General features: G+C 37.3%; 4 protein-coding genes across 6 annotated transcripts in view; 3 read left to right on the forward strand and 1 right to left on the reverse strand.

Annotated features, from left to right (window-relative positions):
- Positions 1-8,333: 8,333 nt before the first annotated feature.
- Positions 8,334-9,760, reverse strand: LOC135436311 (phenoloxidase-activating factor 2). The gene is made up of 4 exons (XM_064693883.1): positions 9,593-9,760; positions 9,329-9,531; positions 9,010-9,266; positions 8,334-8,959 (listed from the first exon to the last, which is right to left on the reverse strand). The coding sequence occupies exons 1-4, from the start codon at positions 9,732-9,734 to the stop codon at positions 8,371-8,373; spliced, it is 1,191 nt and encodes a 396-aa protein (XP_064549953.1). The 5' UTR covers positions 9,735-9,760; the 3' UTR covers positions 8,334-8,370.
- A 3,172-nt stretch (positions 9,761-12,932) lies between these two features.
- LOC135436414 (uncharacterized) lies at positions 12,933-13,284 on the forward strand. The gene is made up of 2 exons (XM_064694010.1): positions 12,933-13,096; positions 13,162-13,284. Exons 1-2 carry the CDS (start codon positions 12,953-12,955, stop codon positions 13,282-13,284), a joined length of 267 nt encoding a protein of 88 aa, XP_064550080.1. The 5' UTR covers positions 12,933-12,952.
- A 271-nt stretch (positions 13,285-13,555) lies between these two features.
- On the forward strand, positions 13,556-14,460 carry LOC135436413 (uncharacterized). The gene is made up of 4 exons (XM_064694009.1): positions 13,556-13,572; positions 13,786-14,014; positions 14,076-14,213; positions 14,279-14,460. Exons 2-3 carry the CDS (start codon positions 13,847-13,849, stop codon positions 14,199-14,201), a joined length of 294 nt encoding a protein of 97 aa, XP_064550079.1. The 5' UTR covers positions 13,556-13,572; positions 13,786-13,846; the 3' UTR covers positions 14,202-14,213; positions 14,279-14,460.
- A 488-nt stretch (positions 14,461-14,948) lies between these two features.
- Positions 14,949-16,513, forward strand: part of LOC135436190 (uncharacterized) — a 42,840-nt gene continuing 41,275 nt past the window's right edge. For all 3 annotated transcript variants that reach the window (XM_064693698.1, XM_064693701.1, XM_064693699.1), the window contains exon 1: positions 14,949-15,918. The gene's annotated coding sequence lies outside the window, so the exon portion shown is untranslated. The remainder of the gene's footprint in view (positions 15,919-16,513) is intronic.

The following is a 16,513-nucleotide window of genomic DNA, read 5'->3' on the forward strand; positions in this document are numbered from 1 at the left end:
TTTAAGAATTTCATTCACGTCAAGAAATTTTCATCTGCATCCCGCATACTAAGTTCGTGATATTTCCCTGGCTGTAAGTTTGCACGGGCGAGTGAAATGAAGCACAAGGTCAACAACTCAAACAATGGGCAACAATAACAAGTACAAAGTCGCGGCAAGTCGCAATTCCAATAAAAACAACAAACATCAGAAAATGTGAGTTGCTATGATGTCAACGATGTGGCCGCACAAAGATACCCTGTAACTATACTAAGTGCTCAAATTTGATTTGCCATACAACTAAGGTAAAGAACTATAGAACCGCAAGAGCTAGGAAGCTAAAATGTTTATGATAGGAAAGTCGATGCGAAGTGTGGAAAAATCGTGGAAAACGATTGCATGCCACTTTGTTTTTCCATTAAATCGGCCTCAAACACATTTTCAAAAATCTTTGCTTAAATTCATCTGATACGTGTTTCACACTTTTCAGAAAATCCACCCCATTTTTGGTGTAAATGAGTATCAAAGATTTGGTTGGATAAACTTCGGGCTCAAACTTATTTCCAAGGATCTTTATGATAGAATGCGGGCCGAAGGTTGCATGAATCTAAGTTTAGTCGTCGACCTTAAACTTTTGGACATCACGATAGTAAAAAAAAATAACTAGCGACGTAAAGGGAAATTGATGTCTAAAATTGAGCGGAGCAAGGCGGGGAAATATCAGCTAGTATAAAATAATTGAATAGTTGCAATAAAGATAAAATGGACGGAATTGAAATATTTAGCTGATGGGTATATCAAAATCGTTAGACATACATGACTGAATACGAAACGCTGCTGACATATGTTAGATACGAGCCTAGAAACAGGAAATAGTGAGGCACGATTCAATGGAAGGCCGGATGTGTGGGTGAGTGAATGAACTGATGACTGCCTCTGCTGCTTGCTGTCTGCTCTGTCAATAACGAACGAGCACACACACACACACACACACACACACATACACACACACCTGCATACAAGCTTAAGTGTGTGTGTGTACAACTCCCTGACATGCCTGTCGCATGTCAAATGATTCGATTTTCATTGGGGAAAATAAGAACTTTTGCACCGTGGAAAAATATTGTGAATCGAGAAACGAACTAAGGAGAGGGAGGAGTGCAGTTAGCGCAGTGTTAGGATGTTAGTGCAATCCTGCAGATCAGATTGACACCTGAGCACAATGCGTCCCGCTAGCGTTGACATATCCAGTCATTGTCCAGTCAAGTTGTCAGGCTTGCAGATAAAAAGCTGCAATATAATATTTTGTTTGCCAGTCGGGTATGACACAAGAACAAGATTTTCCGATTTTCCATCTTTCCGATTTCCGAACTCTTACTAATATTTCACATATTGTGTTTCTCTAAATTAGCCAGATCCGTGTGAATTTAGGATATATCTTGCTTTGAGTTGAATTTAAGGTATTAGGATCCTATATTCTCTGAAATAGACGTGTTGCTTACAAATGGAATTATGCTCATGGACTGGACGACTTATTCGCCCAGATCAAGAATATATATTTATAATAATTGGATAAATGTGTTGCATGCTCCGTGAAAATATAATTTCATAGCATACATATAGAAAAACACCCAAATACACACGCACACACACACAACCACGCAGCCTGCCACTACTTTGGGATATACTTTCGAGATTAGCTTCGGTGTTTATTGTCCGATCTTTATGAAATTTTCAGGAGATAAGAATAAGTTCAAGTTATATTTGTTAACAATTTAAAGAGGAACGTTGGAGGTATCAAAAAAGTAAAATATTCTTTACATATAGATGAAACATGAAAGTGTACATACCCAATTGAGTATCTCCAGCTACGAGATATGCTCAAAAAATTAATTGAAAATGAAGCAAATTTTCTTAAAAATGGATTTCTGGATCAAGAATCTATAGATCTTATAGTGGAAGGGCAGGCATATGTACGGAGAGGCTCACTCGACTCCACTGTTGATGCTGCTCAAGAAAATATACATTTTATGGGGTCGGAGTTGCCTCCCTCTGCCTGTTATACGGATTTGCGAATACCATTTTCAATGGGTTCAGGGTATAAAAAACGGACTTCTTTTAAGCTTTATCCCTGTCTACTTGATTTCCTAATTGCGTAGCCTGGTGCTTGATGTGAAGTGATATCATCCATTGTGCTCTGGCACACACTCGTGTCTCGTCTCTAATTCAAATCCATTGCTCAGCGTCGGCGAGCGATGCAAATTAACATGCATGTCAGCATCGGGCTACCAAGCTGTATCCTCCTCTGGCCAGGATGCCAGTTGGAAGTGTGTGTGTGGATGCGCTTGACGCATTTGCTTATCTGATTTGCGGTACTTCTGCGAATACGGCCGTGAGTGGCATAACGAGCATGGCATGGTTACGAGTGTCTCTCTCTTTCGGTTGCATGCATCACGGCGACCAACTACGACGGATTAAGGCGGTTGACGTTTGCGGCAGGGCGAATTATGTTTTCACATCAAATCTGAAATGAGTTATCCTGCGCGCACACACACATGCACACATGCACACACCGGACTATAATCTTATATAATATGACATTCTCGTGCACATGGAAATGTCATCGTCTGCCCAAATGTCAAATTGTTGCCACCCACATGCACCATTCATGCATACTGTGCATTTATTTATAGCGTTAGTGAGAACAGCGGCAGCTAATGTCATTTGCATAGCGAGTGAGCTGTGAATTGACAGATGAAGCAGACAGGAAACGACAATTTTGATCGAGTTTGACAGCTTCCCAGGGAGTTGAAAGCAATATGTAAAATGAAAACTCTGCTAGATGAGCATATGATTTAAATTATTAAAATCCACTTCAATGAAATTGAGTCAACGGCAATCCGGAAAAATTAAACAAGAGTGCTTTAGTCGGGTGACTTTGCCGGCGGCAAGCTTGCATCACCTTCAACTCCGACCGAACTACTTGACTTTGATTCAAACCTTGCGGCCTTACTATGAAATCAATTTTAATGTGCTACCTACCTACGAGGCGATTTTCTCTTCATTGTAAATAACCCATCAAATATCGTATAAGTTATACTCTTGTAACTATACCTTTTCCTATACCAGAACATGCTAAAATAAAAAAAAATAATGTAAATCCTCGTTTACCTTGCTTAAATATATTTGATTTTGCTGATTAGGTTGCTATTAAAAAATTTATATTAAAAAATTATATAAATTAATCAAAAAATTAAATTTACTTTATCTGTATATACTATAAGAAGAGATACGTGTCAAGTTTGGTAAGTTTGGTAAGTTAAAACCTTTAATCCTAGGGAGATATGCTCAAAAAATCAAGATCGATTTTTTATCGATATACATTTGCAGTCTCCAGCTCTTATAAATCTCAAGAGATCGATACGTTCATACATACGGACAGACGGACAGACAGATAGGCACGGCTAGATCGACTCGTGTGTTGATGCTGGCCAAGAATTGATTCTTTTTAGATTTCGTAGGATAGTAAGATTGTTCACAGCTTACAGATTATGTATATGGTTAATATTAACTATTTAACTTTTATAAACACTTTCTTTCTTAAGAGAATAATACCAAACGAATGAAAATCAAAAGAATAATCGCGTGTAAAACCGGATGCTAGGCGGTTACTCTTAAAAAACAGTGGAATTATAAATAAATAAAGTATACACAGGCTGTAATTCCATTAACATTTAAAGTTGTGTAGAGTTCATTTGGGCTTTCAAGTGAATTGTTTACAAAAGAAACTAACTGAGAAGGGACCTTCAGCTATGTATATTTACTAAGATATGTGATATTATTAACAATTCTGTAAACATTTAAATATAATCAGTTATGTGAGAGTATATATAAATTTCTTAATATAATTTAAGAAGTCGTTTGCTGCTCGAACAATTAACAATTAAATAAGCTTTTTAGACTTGCAGGTAATTATCAATAAAAATGTGAATAAAAAATACGATTTAAAGCGATTTTTCGAAGCATACGTGTTGAGAGTGTCTTGATTTGTTTATTTGTTTCAATTATAATGTCTTGGACATGATTATGAACATTTATAATATACAAGGGCAAGCATTTGCAATTGGATATAGATGAACGCATTCACATATATGTATGTTATGTATGTATATAATGGCAACAAATGGAATTCAACACTTACGTAAATTTGTACAAATAGCTCAGCGAGTTGGCTTATTAGAGGAAATGGAAAGTGCAGCTTGTTGAATTTGCATTGGGCAAACAGTTTGCACAGCTTGGAACGCTTGGACAGTTTGTACAGTTCACAGATATACGCTCGTAACTGTGTAAATATTATATGGTAATTGGCATGCATCTATGGAGCAGCTGCCTTCTAAAATTTGATATCGCCGGATGGGTCCGCGTGTCGGGCAACTGGCGTGAGACGTGCTGAACAGAGCGCTAAACGAGCACCAATACAAAGGCAACTTCAAATACAAATACAAGCCCAAACACACACAGAGACAGAGACACCGACACAGGCGCATATACGGAACAGACTTGAACACAATATATATAAAACAGTTGGCATATAAACGTTTCTAAGCGTAGACAAACATGACGTAAACCCCCAAAATGTATGCTAGCTTATTTTTCCACAATTCCGCAGTTGTTGTACTCGAAGAAGAAACTTTCCACAATGCGTTCGTGATACTTTGCGTATAATTATTTTGTGCGATTGTGTTCACTGGAAAAAGCCACAATAGATTTGATTTAAAAAAGTCGATTTGGTGTTTTTTAAGGCGACGCGGGGGCGTGGCAGTCAGACACAGCGACGACATCAAGGACATTTAATAAGGCGCAGCGCACACAAAGAGCAACAACAATAGCAACAACAACAAACACGTCAACAAAGTGTGTCACACAGAAAGCACATATGGGCACGCACACACACACACACACACACACCCACAAGCTGGCCAGAAGGAAATGCCATTAAAGTAACGGGTCACGATCAAAATGCCAACGGCAACCGAAAGCCGATGTCGATTGCTAATTAATCGACTCAATCAACGGAACTGTGGCCAAAGGCGATTACACAACACTGCAAAATGCAAAAGTGCAGCTGCGTCGCCAAATTCACTTTCACTTCCACACGTGCCGAAACTGACACGAATCTGCTTTGTTGGTTCTTAACTTGGCTAATACTAACATTCTAGCCGACACTTCTGGCATTGTTGTTGTTGTTGCTGTTGCTATTACTATCTTTTGCTGTTGTTGTTGCCCTTTTTATTTAAATATTATTATTAAGTATTTTTACATGCGCCTACAAAAAGCGACGTCTGTTGCGCACGAGAGCCGAGGACGGACTAAGCACGAGCTGTCCAAATGACTCGAACGTGAGTCGAAGGATTCGCGACTCGCGACTCGTTTCGGCTTCGCTTCGTTGAGCCAAAATGCGTTTGAGTGAGTTTAAATACCCTACATATTTCTGTAAAAATACTTTTGTGCAGCACACAGACAGTGTACCTAGTATAATAAAATTATGAAATATTGACTGATTTATTGATTTAATAAACTATTACAATATTTCATTTTAATTAGACAGAGAGTAGACATTCATACTCAAAATACTCTATACTTAAATGGAAGCTGTTTTATATTAAAAAAAAAATTATTGAGTAAAAATATAAATATAATATCTTAAGTATAGTGGCATAAAAGCAAACTTTGACGGATTTTGCTTACAATTACAATGTATATAAAAGGGCATTTAACTTATCGAATGGCACTTGAAATCTAGTGTAGGGTATTCTCATGTTAAGAGTCCTGTTTGCTCTCAAAAGTGTTGCTGTTGTTGTTCTTTTCTTTCGTTTTTGGTGTTCCATATTTTTTCTAGTCTCCTGCTGTTTGCCGCTTGCAGTTTTCGGTCTTCTCAGTTTTTGTTGCGGCCAGTGCGACAAGTCACATTTCCTGTTTCCGGTTTGCATTAATGTCGACGAGCTATCAAGGACTCTGTGGCAGCCAATTGCTGAGTCGCAAAGGCAATAGAAATTTTGTGCAATTGCCAAAACTCATTTAATTTGCATACAATCTTCGGCATGTAACTGAGCGCTCCACGGAGGCTGCCAGGTGCCAAGGCGGGGCAGGTGATGGGACAGGGGATGGGTTAGCACACCCGAGGGCATTGGGTGCAAATGAGCAAAGTTGAGCGTCCTCATTGTTTATGAGTCAGACGCTGTTAACTGGCTATGGAAAGCGTACAAAAAAGAAAAACGACAACAACAAGAAAACACATGTCTCGATGCTGGGAGCAACCTGTTGGCAATGCGTTGTATATAAATATATATCCGAGCGTGTTTCTAACTTATGCTGCCACTAAATCGAGGCCGAATGCTGTTTCCCCCCCCCCCCCCCCTGGTTCATGTGCGTAATTATTATCACTGCCGGCAATTTATATTTATCAATAATTACTGCGCACACACTAATTAAATATCTGTCAACAATATAAACTATTTTCTGCATACAAATGACTTTTTAATCATTTAAACCAATTCCGTCAGCAATATATAATTAAAGCGATTATTTTCATCAAATTACAGACAAAATAGTAAAGTTCATGAATAAAGTAATTTAAAGCTCAAAAATACTACGTGATGCAAGTGAGAAAGTGTGAAATTTTTTTTATGGAAATCTCGTATTATACGATACATGAAATATATTCGTGCTCAGCCTTAATATCCAACGAGTTGATCTCTCCATATATCTCTGCATATATCAGATTTCCTTAGAGCTAGAATAGCTTAGCACAAAGAAGGAACATATAGACGCTGTATATACTCAAATCCAGCATATTATATTTATTGGATGCCTCGCTGCTTCCCTTTTATTTGTCAAAAACTCATTTTTGGTGAAATAGCTTGATTTTTTTTATTTTTTTTTATAAATGTATTATATGTATTATATTTAAGCAGAATCACAGAATGTTTGTAACGACAGGTGAGCGCTAGATTCCGGATTTCTCAAAGTCGGACACTCTCTCTCTCGAAGCTAAAATTTTGACAAGAATACAATCCTATATCCAAAACTCGATACTTTTAGGTAAAGTTTGATTAGAAATCGTGCTACAATTAGAACATTCCACGAACCGTAACTATGGAGTTTTTATATATAAATGAAATTTTTCTTTAAGTCATACTTCTTCTTCCCACTGCTCTACTCCATGCAAAACTCCATCTTCAATAACTTCTATATTTATTGTCTGATCTTTCTTTAATTTTCAGCTCTTAAAAAGAAATTATTTGCATGATATAGAAAATATGTTAATATATTTTGCGTCTAACTTTAATAGCTTTAAGACTAGCGACAATATTGTTAAAACAACATTTTTTCAATATAGATAAATTATCAATCTGCTGTGTTCGAATTTAAAGTCTTATATATTCAATTTCGTATCGAGCCTTTGCTCAGTTGAAAGGTCAACTTCGATCAGAGACACAACTCTGGATAGCTTGTGAACGATATTTGATTACACTTTAGATTTCTAAATGAGCTCAACTAAGCACAATTGTAAAAGTTCAAATGAAGCAATTAATTTTATACAAGGTAAAGGGGTTTTTTTTTTGTAACACATCTGAATACGATCAGCTGCATAAAAAAGCATTTAACTCAATTTGTTTGGATTGTAAATTATTCTGTTTAACGAGTTCGTTTCAATTTATCGCATCATAAAAATTGCCAATGTGAAGCATTTTGAATAATGCCTTTGTAAATGCTCAGGTGGTTTTTCAGGGCAATAAACATGAGATCTCTATATCTGACTGACTGAGAGACTGACAGACTGATTGACTGATTGAATGACTGACTGATGATGTACACATAAAGCTGAAAGCTTGGAGACTGTACTTTTCATTCTTAGAGGGCGTTTGGGAAAACTACTTTTTCGTTTTTCCTCCGATCAGAAATGTGGGCCAAAGATTGTTGGGGTAAAAGTACTTATTCGCAAAATTAAACTTCTTCTTGTATCTGAAGTATGTCAAACTCATTTTCGAAAGTCTACGTAAAATCCTTTCAGTCGTGCTTAACTTTGGGGAATTCCACTTCTCATGCGGGATTTGAATTTGCAAAAATCTTTAGGCAACTTTAAATTTATCTGCGGGAAAGGTGATCAAATTTGAAATAAAACACTTGGCATACACGGGCAAAGCCTGGTGCACTTGCTTACAAATATGCAACATTTCTTCGAGTTTTCGCTTGATTTTGTTTAAGTTTTCTAGATAAATAAAGTATTTAATTTCTAATAAATTGTGCTTACTGCTAATCAGCCGAGTGTTAGTTGGCTTTTTGGACATTTTGTAGGAATTATTTCCGCCGCCATGTAGCCTCAATTGTTTAAAGCGTGAGTGTCGTCTGGATCCAGGGCAAATAGGTGCCCACATTGACATAGACGCCGGGCACATTTGCCTGGCCGCAGCCAATGCCCCAGGCCACGAGTCCGACCACATACCAGACGCCGTTGCTGGTGCAGACGAGCGGCGAGCCGCCATCCCCAGTGCATGCATCCTTGCCAGCCTCGCCGCCGGCGCAGATGAAGCTCGTGGGGCTTAGCGCAAAGGAGGCGCCCAGGCGAGTGGCTTGCAGCGCCGTTTGGCAGTTGGCATTGGGAATTAGTGGCACGTCCACCTGACGCATAATGGCCTGGTAGGCGCCGGTGGGTCCAAAGTCATTCTTGCCCCAGCCGGCCACCCAGCAGCGTTGGCCCACAAAGTTGGTGGCGGGCAGACAAACGGTGCCAATTGTAGAGCGACTCGTGAGGGAGACGGGCGTCGAGAGCTTCAAGATGGCCACATCGTTTTGAAGATTGTTGGGATTGAAGGCAGGATTCACGTACACATTGGAGACGAACACATCCTGCGCAGGTATCGGCTCGCTGATACTGGCCGCATCCCATTCGCCCAAGCGCACCTTAAACGATGTCAAACTGGCAAGGATTAGCTCAAATCTGTGCCGAGTGAAGCCAGCTGCACTTACGCCAAATTGTAGACCTTGTGGGCGGCAGTCAAGACATGCTGTGCTGTGATAAGTGCTCCACCGCCCAGATACACATCCGCCGTGGTCAGCAGCGCTGCCTGCCAAGGATACGCACCGAAGCTGGCCTGGCCAGGATTGGCCAGTGCCGAGCCCGCCGGCGGCGGGAATCGCAGTCCGCACTGATAGCTGCCAGCCTGGCAGCATGCTACAAGTCCGTAGCTGCAGGTCAGCGGCGTCGACGTCGTGGGATTCGTGGCCTAGAAACGCAGTGAGAATTAGGCCGGAGTACGTTTTGGGCTCGCCCCGTCAAATGGCTCACCAGTCCGCCATTGTTCACTATGCGTATGTCCAGCTGGCCGCTGCCATCGTTTGGCAGCGAGGGCAGCGGATTGGGGCAGGATCCCGACGGCACGCAACGGCAATTACTGCTGCCGGGCGCCACAATGGAGGGCGCGGAGGGCCAGCCAGCCGGGGGCACCTGCGGCGGCACCAGCGTGCCCACAATCAGCTGTCGCGTGAGCACTGCAAGATGCACTCGCAGTCGAATAAGTGTGCGCAAATAGCTGTCAGCACTTTCACTTACGCGTGTGATTATCCGGATTGGCCGCATCGCTGGGCTGCGGTGCGCTCTGCTCCGACAGCGAGCTGATGGCGCCGAAGCTCCAGCAGCGAACACCGACTGCGAGCAACTGCAGCAACAGGCTTAATATTGGTAATGCATTCATCGCCTACACAGTGGCAACTAACGCGGCCAAGTGACGTGCCGCTTGGCTATATAGGGCGCCCCAAGCGGACGTCCACCGATAAATTAACTGCGAAATGACCTCAGTTTAAAGCTCGCCCCGACTCAGGGATTTTCCGAGCTGCATAACACAAAAACGCTTTCAGTAATAAAAGACTACAACAAGTTAACAACGAAATTTCAATGCTCTCACATGTCGATTTTTAGCAGGTTTTTCAAAGATTTTGCTTGAAGCTTTTGACGGAGATTAATTAACAAACAATGCAAATTGTTCAATATTTTTATGAGCACATAACCGATTATTAATTCTGAGAGTTTCCCAATGATAAATTCATATTTATTTATGTTTGCATATCGTTTTGGTTCCAAGAACTCTGACTAATGAAAATATCAAATTATGAAAAGTCGAAATATGATTGTGTTAATATTTTATACTATTTCGACTTTCGTTAACAAATTTTATAATCTTTGTACTTCCTTGTTCCAGAAATACTCTAAAATTTTGAACAGCGCGATGAGAACAATTATAGTCAAGAAGAAGAGACGATGAGCGAAATGTAATGAGGTATATAAAGTTATCTGATCTGTCAAATGTGTATATTGTAATATATTTCTATTATTATATTAAATTATTTTTTATTATTATTATTGCTATTATTTTTTTAATTGTTATTTATTATTATTATTATTGCTATTTATTATTATTATTATTATTGTTATTATTATATTCTCATTATCATTATTACAATAATATATATTATTATTATAATTATTATTTTTATTATTATTATCATTTTTATTATTATTATTATTATTGTTATTTTTATTATTATTGTTTTTATTATTATTATTGTTTTTATTATTATTATTGTTTTTATTATTATTATTATAATTATTATTATTATAATTATAATTGTTGTTATACTTTTTATTATTGTTATCAATTTTATGAAACTACCGAAATTTGTTCTTAATTTTTATACTTTCCCAATTTCGTTTTTCTTTGTAAAATGTAATCTAATATTACAGATTTTTCTTTCCGCTTACATTAATTTATTATTAAATATATTTAAAAAATTATTAAATTATTATTTATAGACTTATTTCATATTATACTTTTTAATTACGACTTCATTTATTTATTATTGAATACATTTATTTATAATGAAATATATTTAAAATAATGTGCTGTGGAATTATGTGTTACGAACCTTGCAGCTTAGTGCATATATCGAAGGGTACAAAAAGTGTCATCAATGCGTCCAATTTATGTGCAAATAAATAATACGAGTGTGTGTGTGTTTGTGTTTGTGTGTGTAAAATTAAACAAACTAACGACCACCCACAACAATGAATACACTCACATCAATTCTGTAGATGAATACACTCAGTGTTAAATGTGTTGTGTGTTCCGTGTGAGGTCTTTGGGCATTAAATAAATTGCGCTGACAAATTTGTGGCGATTATTTTTGTTTGGTTTTCATTTGCATTGTGTTGGCTGTGATAATTTTCGCCCCAATTTCGATTCGATTTTTAATAATTTAATGGTTTAATTGTACAGATATGCACGAGTCTGAATGCTTTAATAATAGTTGTTGCTGCTCAACGCTTAACACTTTCCGCTTGCCCTCCAAACATTCGTGTGCACCCAACTAAAACCCAACTTTTGAACTGTAAAGCCCCAGGAAATTTTCAGATAAGGTAGTCAAAGCTTTAAATACGACTCTTTTGCTTTATCAGCGAGAACGAGCGATATCTATTTTAAAAATTGATATTATCAACCGAAACTTTGACGTTCAATTCAAATGCTCTTTCGAACATAACTGAAATACTATAAATTCAAATAAAGAACCCTTTCTCTTTCGACCTCTCGAATAAAGCATTTTGGTAAAAAATTAAATTATCATAGTCTCTTGTCGATGAAGTCAACTATGCATACGGCATTTAATTTTTGGCTACTGCGATTAATATAGCAGATATTTTCTTTAAAATATAATAACGAAATGGATTTCCTAATATTTTCCTTATGCACAGGTTTTTTTTTTAATTTTTTTAAATTTTGGAAATTTATTTAGTATTTTCAAATAAAATCGGCCAACTTAGCATTATTAATAAGCATTCAATATAATATCTATGAAAGTATTCAAACAGTCAAAAATATTAAAACGTGAACAACAATATTTTTCGTGAAAACTCTATCATGGCCAGCTAAGTGACGCTTTACGCTGCTTTCTATTATTTATTAGACTATCTATTATATTATAGACTATCGAATGACCTAAATCTGCCTGCAGACACATAGAACTGTCCACATAGGCCGACTCAACAAATTATCAACCTTCTCGAATGTTTGTTGTTGTGATTTATTAAAAGTAGAATAATAATATTATCATTATTAACTATACAGCAAGTCATAAAATAAAAATAAAATATCAGGGATTACAGCTTTCTTATAACTATGGCTTATTAAAAATATGTAAAGAGAATTGTGAATTGTTGCGTAGGTAAAGACTGTTTCTTTCTGAAGACCTATATGATATAGCAATCCGATATTATGGCTTACAATGAGCTTCAAAAACACAAGATCCTTCATACAAAATCTCATTTTTCGACCGATTCTTCCTATAGAGATATATGAATTAGTGATATCCAGTCTTTAAAAAAATATATGTCGGGTTTTGTCAAGATATCTTGAAAAATAAAAATTCTTTATTTTTGACCGATTCGTTCTTATAGAATGCATATCAAATAGTGTTGGCTTGTGTATAAGGAATACAGACAAGATATATTAATATACAAAAAAGTTTTTATCTAATTTTCAATCAGTCTTGTGCCATATAAATGATATAGTCTCCATCTCCAGAGAGATTGGACCTATATTGGGTTATATTTCTTTAATTTTAAGGTCAACTTTAAGATCATTAAGAGATTGGCGATTTCACATTGAGGTTATAACACTATAGAGAAAACTTGATTCAAGTATAAAATTCTTAATTTTTCTGTCTGTGTATTAATTGTTGCTAAACGCTTAACACTTTTCACCTGCTCGATAAACATTTGTATGTATCTAAAACTCTGTTGGGCTGTAAGGCACCTGAAATGTTAAGCCAAGATAGTCAAAGTTCTAAATGCGAAGCTTTTGATTTATCGACTAGCCCGAACGTTGACTAACTAGAAATTTAGGTGATATTACTAATCGAAATGTTCAGCGGTGCGGGTCACGTTCAATTGGACTTCTCGGCGATACCAAAGTTGTACGGTCCGGAGAATTTCTGGCACTGGCGAATGCTTTTGCGCGCCTACCTGGAATCAGCGGACCTGTGGCGGGAAGATCACCCAAAGGAGGTGGGCTTAAGTCGAACTAAAAAATGAAAAGAAAAACAAAATTGTTTTATTTATTTTTTTTATAGAGCCCACATGCAAAGTTTATACTTTTGGCCACTGTGCAGGCTGACAAGATTGAGCCAGGATATGATGACGAGTCACCCAAGCAAATATTTAAGAGTCTAGAGGAACGATTCCGTCCATATTAGCGAGAAGAACAACTTTTGTCTCTCCATAGCTTTGCTTTTAATGTATTTCATGTTTCGCATTGTCAAAGCTTAGCCAGTTCCTGTCAGATGAAATAAAATACAAATATAAATCAACAAACTTCCATATTCAATTGCCCAAGATTCCGAAGCTCTGATCGCTGTGGGACTGTGGTCTGGCAGGTTTCTCAACAATTTACTTATTCAAATATATTTTGGCTTTAATTTTTCTGTTTTTCCGACATGTTGGGTAGTTCATCATGGGGAGTACATTGGAAATGCTATATCGAGGTACTATGAAACAAAAAAAACGATTGCCTTTTTCTTATATTTTCAGTCAGTTTTTTAAGTTTAATCTTAACTATTTTTTCTAAGGAAATGTGAATTGAAAACGAAACCAATATTTAAAAGTCTAGAATAACGTTTTCGTTCATAGTGTTGAAAACAATCGTTTGATTCTCCATAACTTTGCTTTTAATGTATTCAAATTTTTTGCATTTTAAGGGCTGTTTCAAAGCAAAACAAAATATTAAATAACATAAATATGGGTAAATAAATAGTGCAAATGCGTTTTCTTGGTAGAAGTTCCAGCAAATTTTATCCAGTTGAATCAAGAGTTCAGGTCCCCAATATTCCAAAGCTCGCTGATAATAATAACTACTGGCCATGGCGGATCCTCTTGCGTTCTTATTTGGATGCTGTGGGACTGTGGTCTAACAACCATCCAGATGATGTATACTACATTAATTCACTCATTGATATATACAAGTATTTATCTTTTCTGTATGCATTAGTGCCCCAGGAGCAAGTTCATTCTGTTGAGTACATTGGAAACGTGGCTTATATTGCGAGAATATGAAACCAAAACAGCGGTTGATATATTCAACGATTTAGAAACCCGTTATGGAACAAGAAAATGAAATGGAAAATGGGTATTTTGGCTTTAATAAGTAATCTCTGAAAAAAGAAACATAGTAATATATTTATATGTTTTAAGGTTGAATCAAATACCAAGTGAATTAGTATTTGATTCATGGATTTGGAATTATTAGGACCTACTTGTAAGATCTGTTCTAACCTTACATCCGTTTTAAGCCATAACTTCATCATTGGCTTTCGAAAAATGCATTAAAATGAAAATAAAATAAAAAATAATTTCTTTGACAGCCATAAAAGAAACCAATTTTTCGTAAATAACGACTTGCTTTCTATTCAAAATAAATGAAATGGATTTTAAAGGAGTTGAATGCACTGAAAATATTTTGAATTTATGTTCGCGCCAATATCAATTTTGCATGAAGGTGGATGCGCGCAAAATTTTAACTCTCGTGAAGTGGGCTGCACGCATTTTTGCGTCCACTTGAAGTTGGCTGTGGAACTTGACTCATTTGCGCTGCGGAACTGGCTCATGAGCAGATCAAATCAGGTCAAAACATAAATAAAAGTAAATTAGACAAAAAACAGGTTAACAGGTAAAACATAAAGAGTGTGCAATGATAAAATTCTTTTGGCAAGCGTCGTCACTGCGAAGAATTTTACTGCACCTGTTACCCAGAATAACAGATTAGCAGCCCTGGCAAAATGGTCACACTCGAATAAATACGATTGAAACCTATCGGTGTATGCTTATCGCTTTATCGACACAGTCATTCGGCTGCTTTTAATAACAGTTGCATATCAGAAGTCAAAGCGAAGAGTAGAGCGGAGCGCGTGTGCTCACATTTGTTTTCAAACCAAACGTTAGTGTTAAAGTACACATTTATCAATGACGCTAGATACAAACAAGCAAAAGTTATTTAATACTAACAACGAAATGACCGCGTACCTAAGGGCTTAAAAACGACTTACACCAAACAAAACAAAAACAGCGCGAAAAGCAAAAGCAAAAAGTCCAAGCAGGCCAAGAAGAAGAAGCCAAAACAACGCGACATCGACACCTGTTTGCCTGCATTCCTGAACCTGTGCAACACTGGCTACTTGTGTGTATGTGTTGTAGTGCATGTGATCGCGTGTAGTTACAGAATAAGGACATGCAAACGAATTCTATTCTTTAAACAGTGTTTAAATAATTAACAATTTGTTTGGCCACCGCTGCAATTGCAACATTTAGCAGCCAATCGTTGCCCGCCGCCGCGCCTGCGCAAAAGAAACAGCTAACGGCAGCAGCAACAACAAGATAAACACAAACACACACGAAAACCGGTTAGAGCGAGACACACAGAGACCGCACGAACACAGTTACAAACTGCTCACTCGCATAGTTTGTATTCGTTTTTGTTTAGTTTTGCTTGGAAAACAGAAATAGAAGGAAACACACAAAGCAAAACACACACAAGAAGAAACGAAGAAATACAAGAAGAAAAAATCAATTGCAAGTGGTGAAAAGTGCGAACGTTACAAAGAAAACAAAACGGCAATTCACACGAAATACGAAATTAGAAATAATTTGTGCCGTACGCGGAAATTGGGCAGCCAAAAAGTGTTTACATAAGGGTTAATGCCCAAGTGCCCTCTTATCGCCAAAGAAAGTGAATTAAAGCCACAAAAAAATACAAATTGTAACACTAATTGCCCAACCAGTTTCTAGAGTCCCGCCCTTATCACAAACAAACGCGCAACCACTTGTTGACCAAATTGGTGAGTAAGCCATTGTTTTTATTGCTTTTATTGGTTTATTAAAATGTTTACTGCGCTTTTTACCTGCTTTATTGTCTCGGCGGAATTTTATCTGCGTAAGATATCCGCTCTGCACTTGCTATCGGATCATTGATCAAAATTTGAACAAGTTCAACTTTCACTGAATTGCGCGCCAAAATTGGCAGCACACACACACACACACAAATTTGTTGCAAATGCCAAAAACTGAAATGCAATCGCGTTGCTTTGTAAATCAAATTTGTTTCATCTATGCTGCTCTTTTTTTTATGGCTTTTTATATTTGTTGCTGCTGATGTAACCAAAAGTTGATTTCCGAGCCGATTTGCAGCTTCATTAAACCCAGCTCGCCTCAAATTGAGTGTAAGGCGAGGCGAAGCTGATTATGAGATAATCAGCAAATTGCTCAACACAATTGCGGAACACGCTGCAAGTCATGAGAGCAGAGAAAGAGTTTTAACTGTTCACAATTTCCTCTGATCATAAGCAAGACAAGGAAAAATAAATTTGAACTTAAATAGGAGTAATTTACGGCCCGACAAAAGATTCAAAAAGTCTGTGTAACAATCGAAAAAAA

The sequence above is a fragment of the Drosophila montana genome, unplaced genomic scaffold (assembly GCF_035044405.1).
Source record: "Drosophila montana isolate Dmon_TW-CO22-7 unplaced genomic scaffold, ASM3504440v1 contig_3733_1, whole genome shotgun sequence".
NCBI classification, from domain to species: domain Eukaryota; kingdom Metazoa; phylum Arthropoda; class Insecta; order Diptera; family Drosophilidae; genus Drosophila; species Drosophila montana.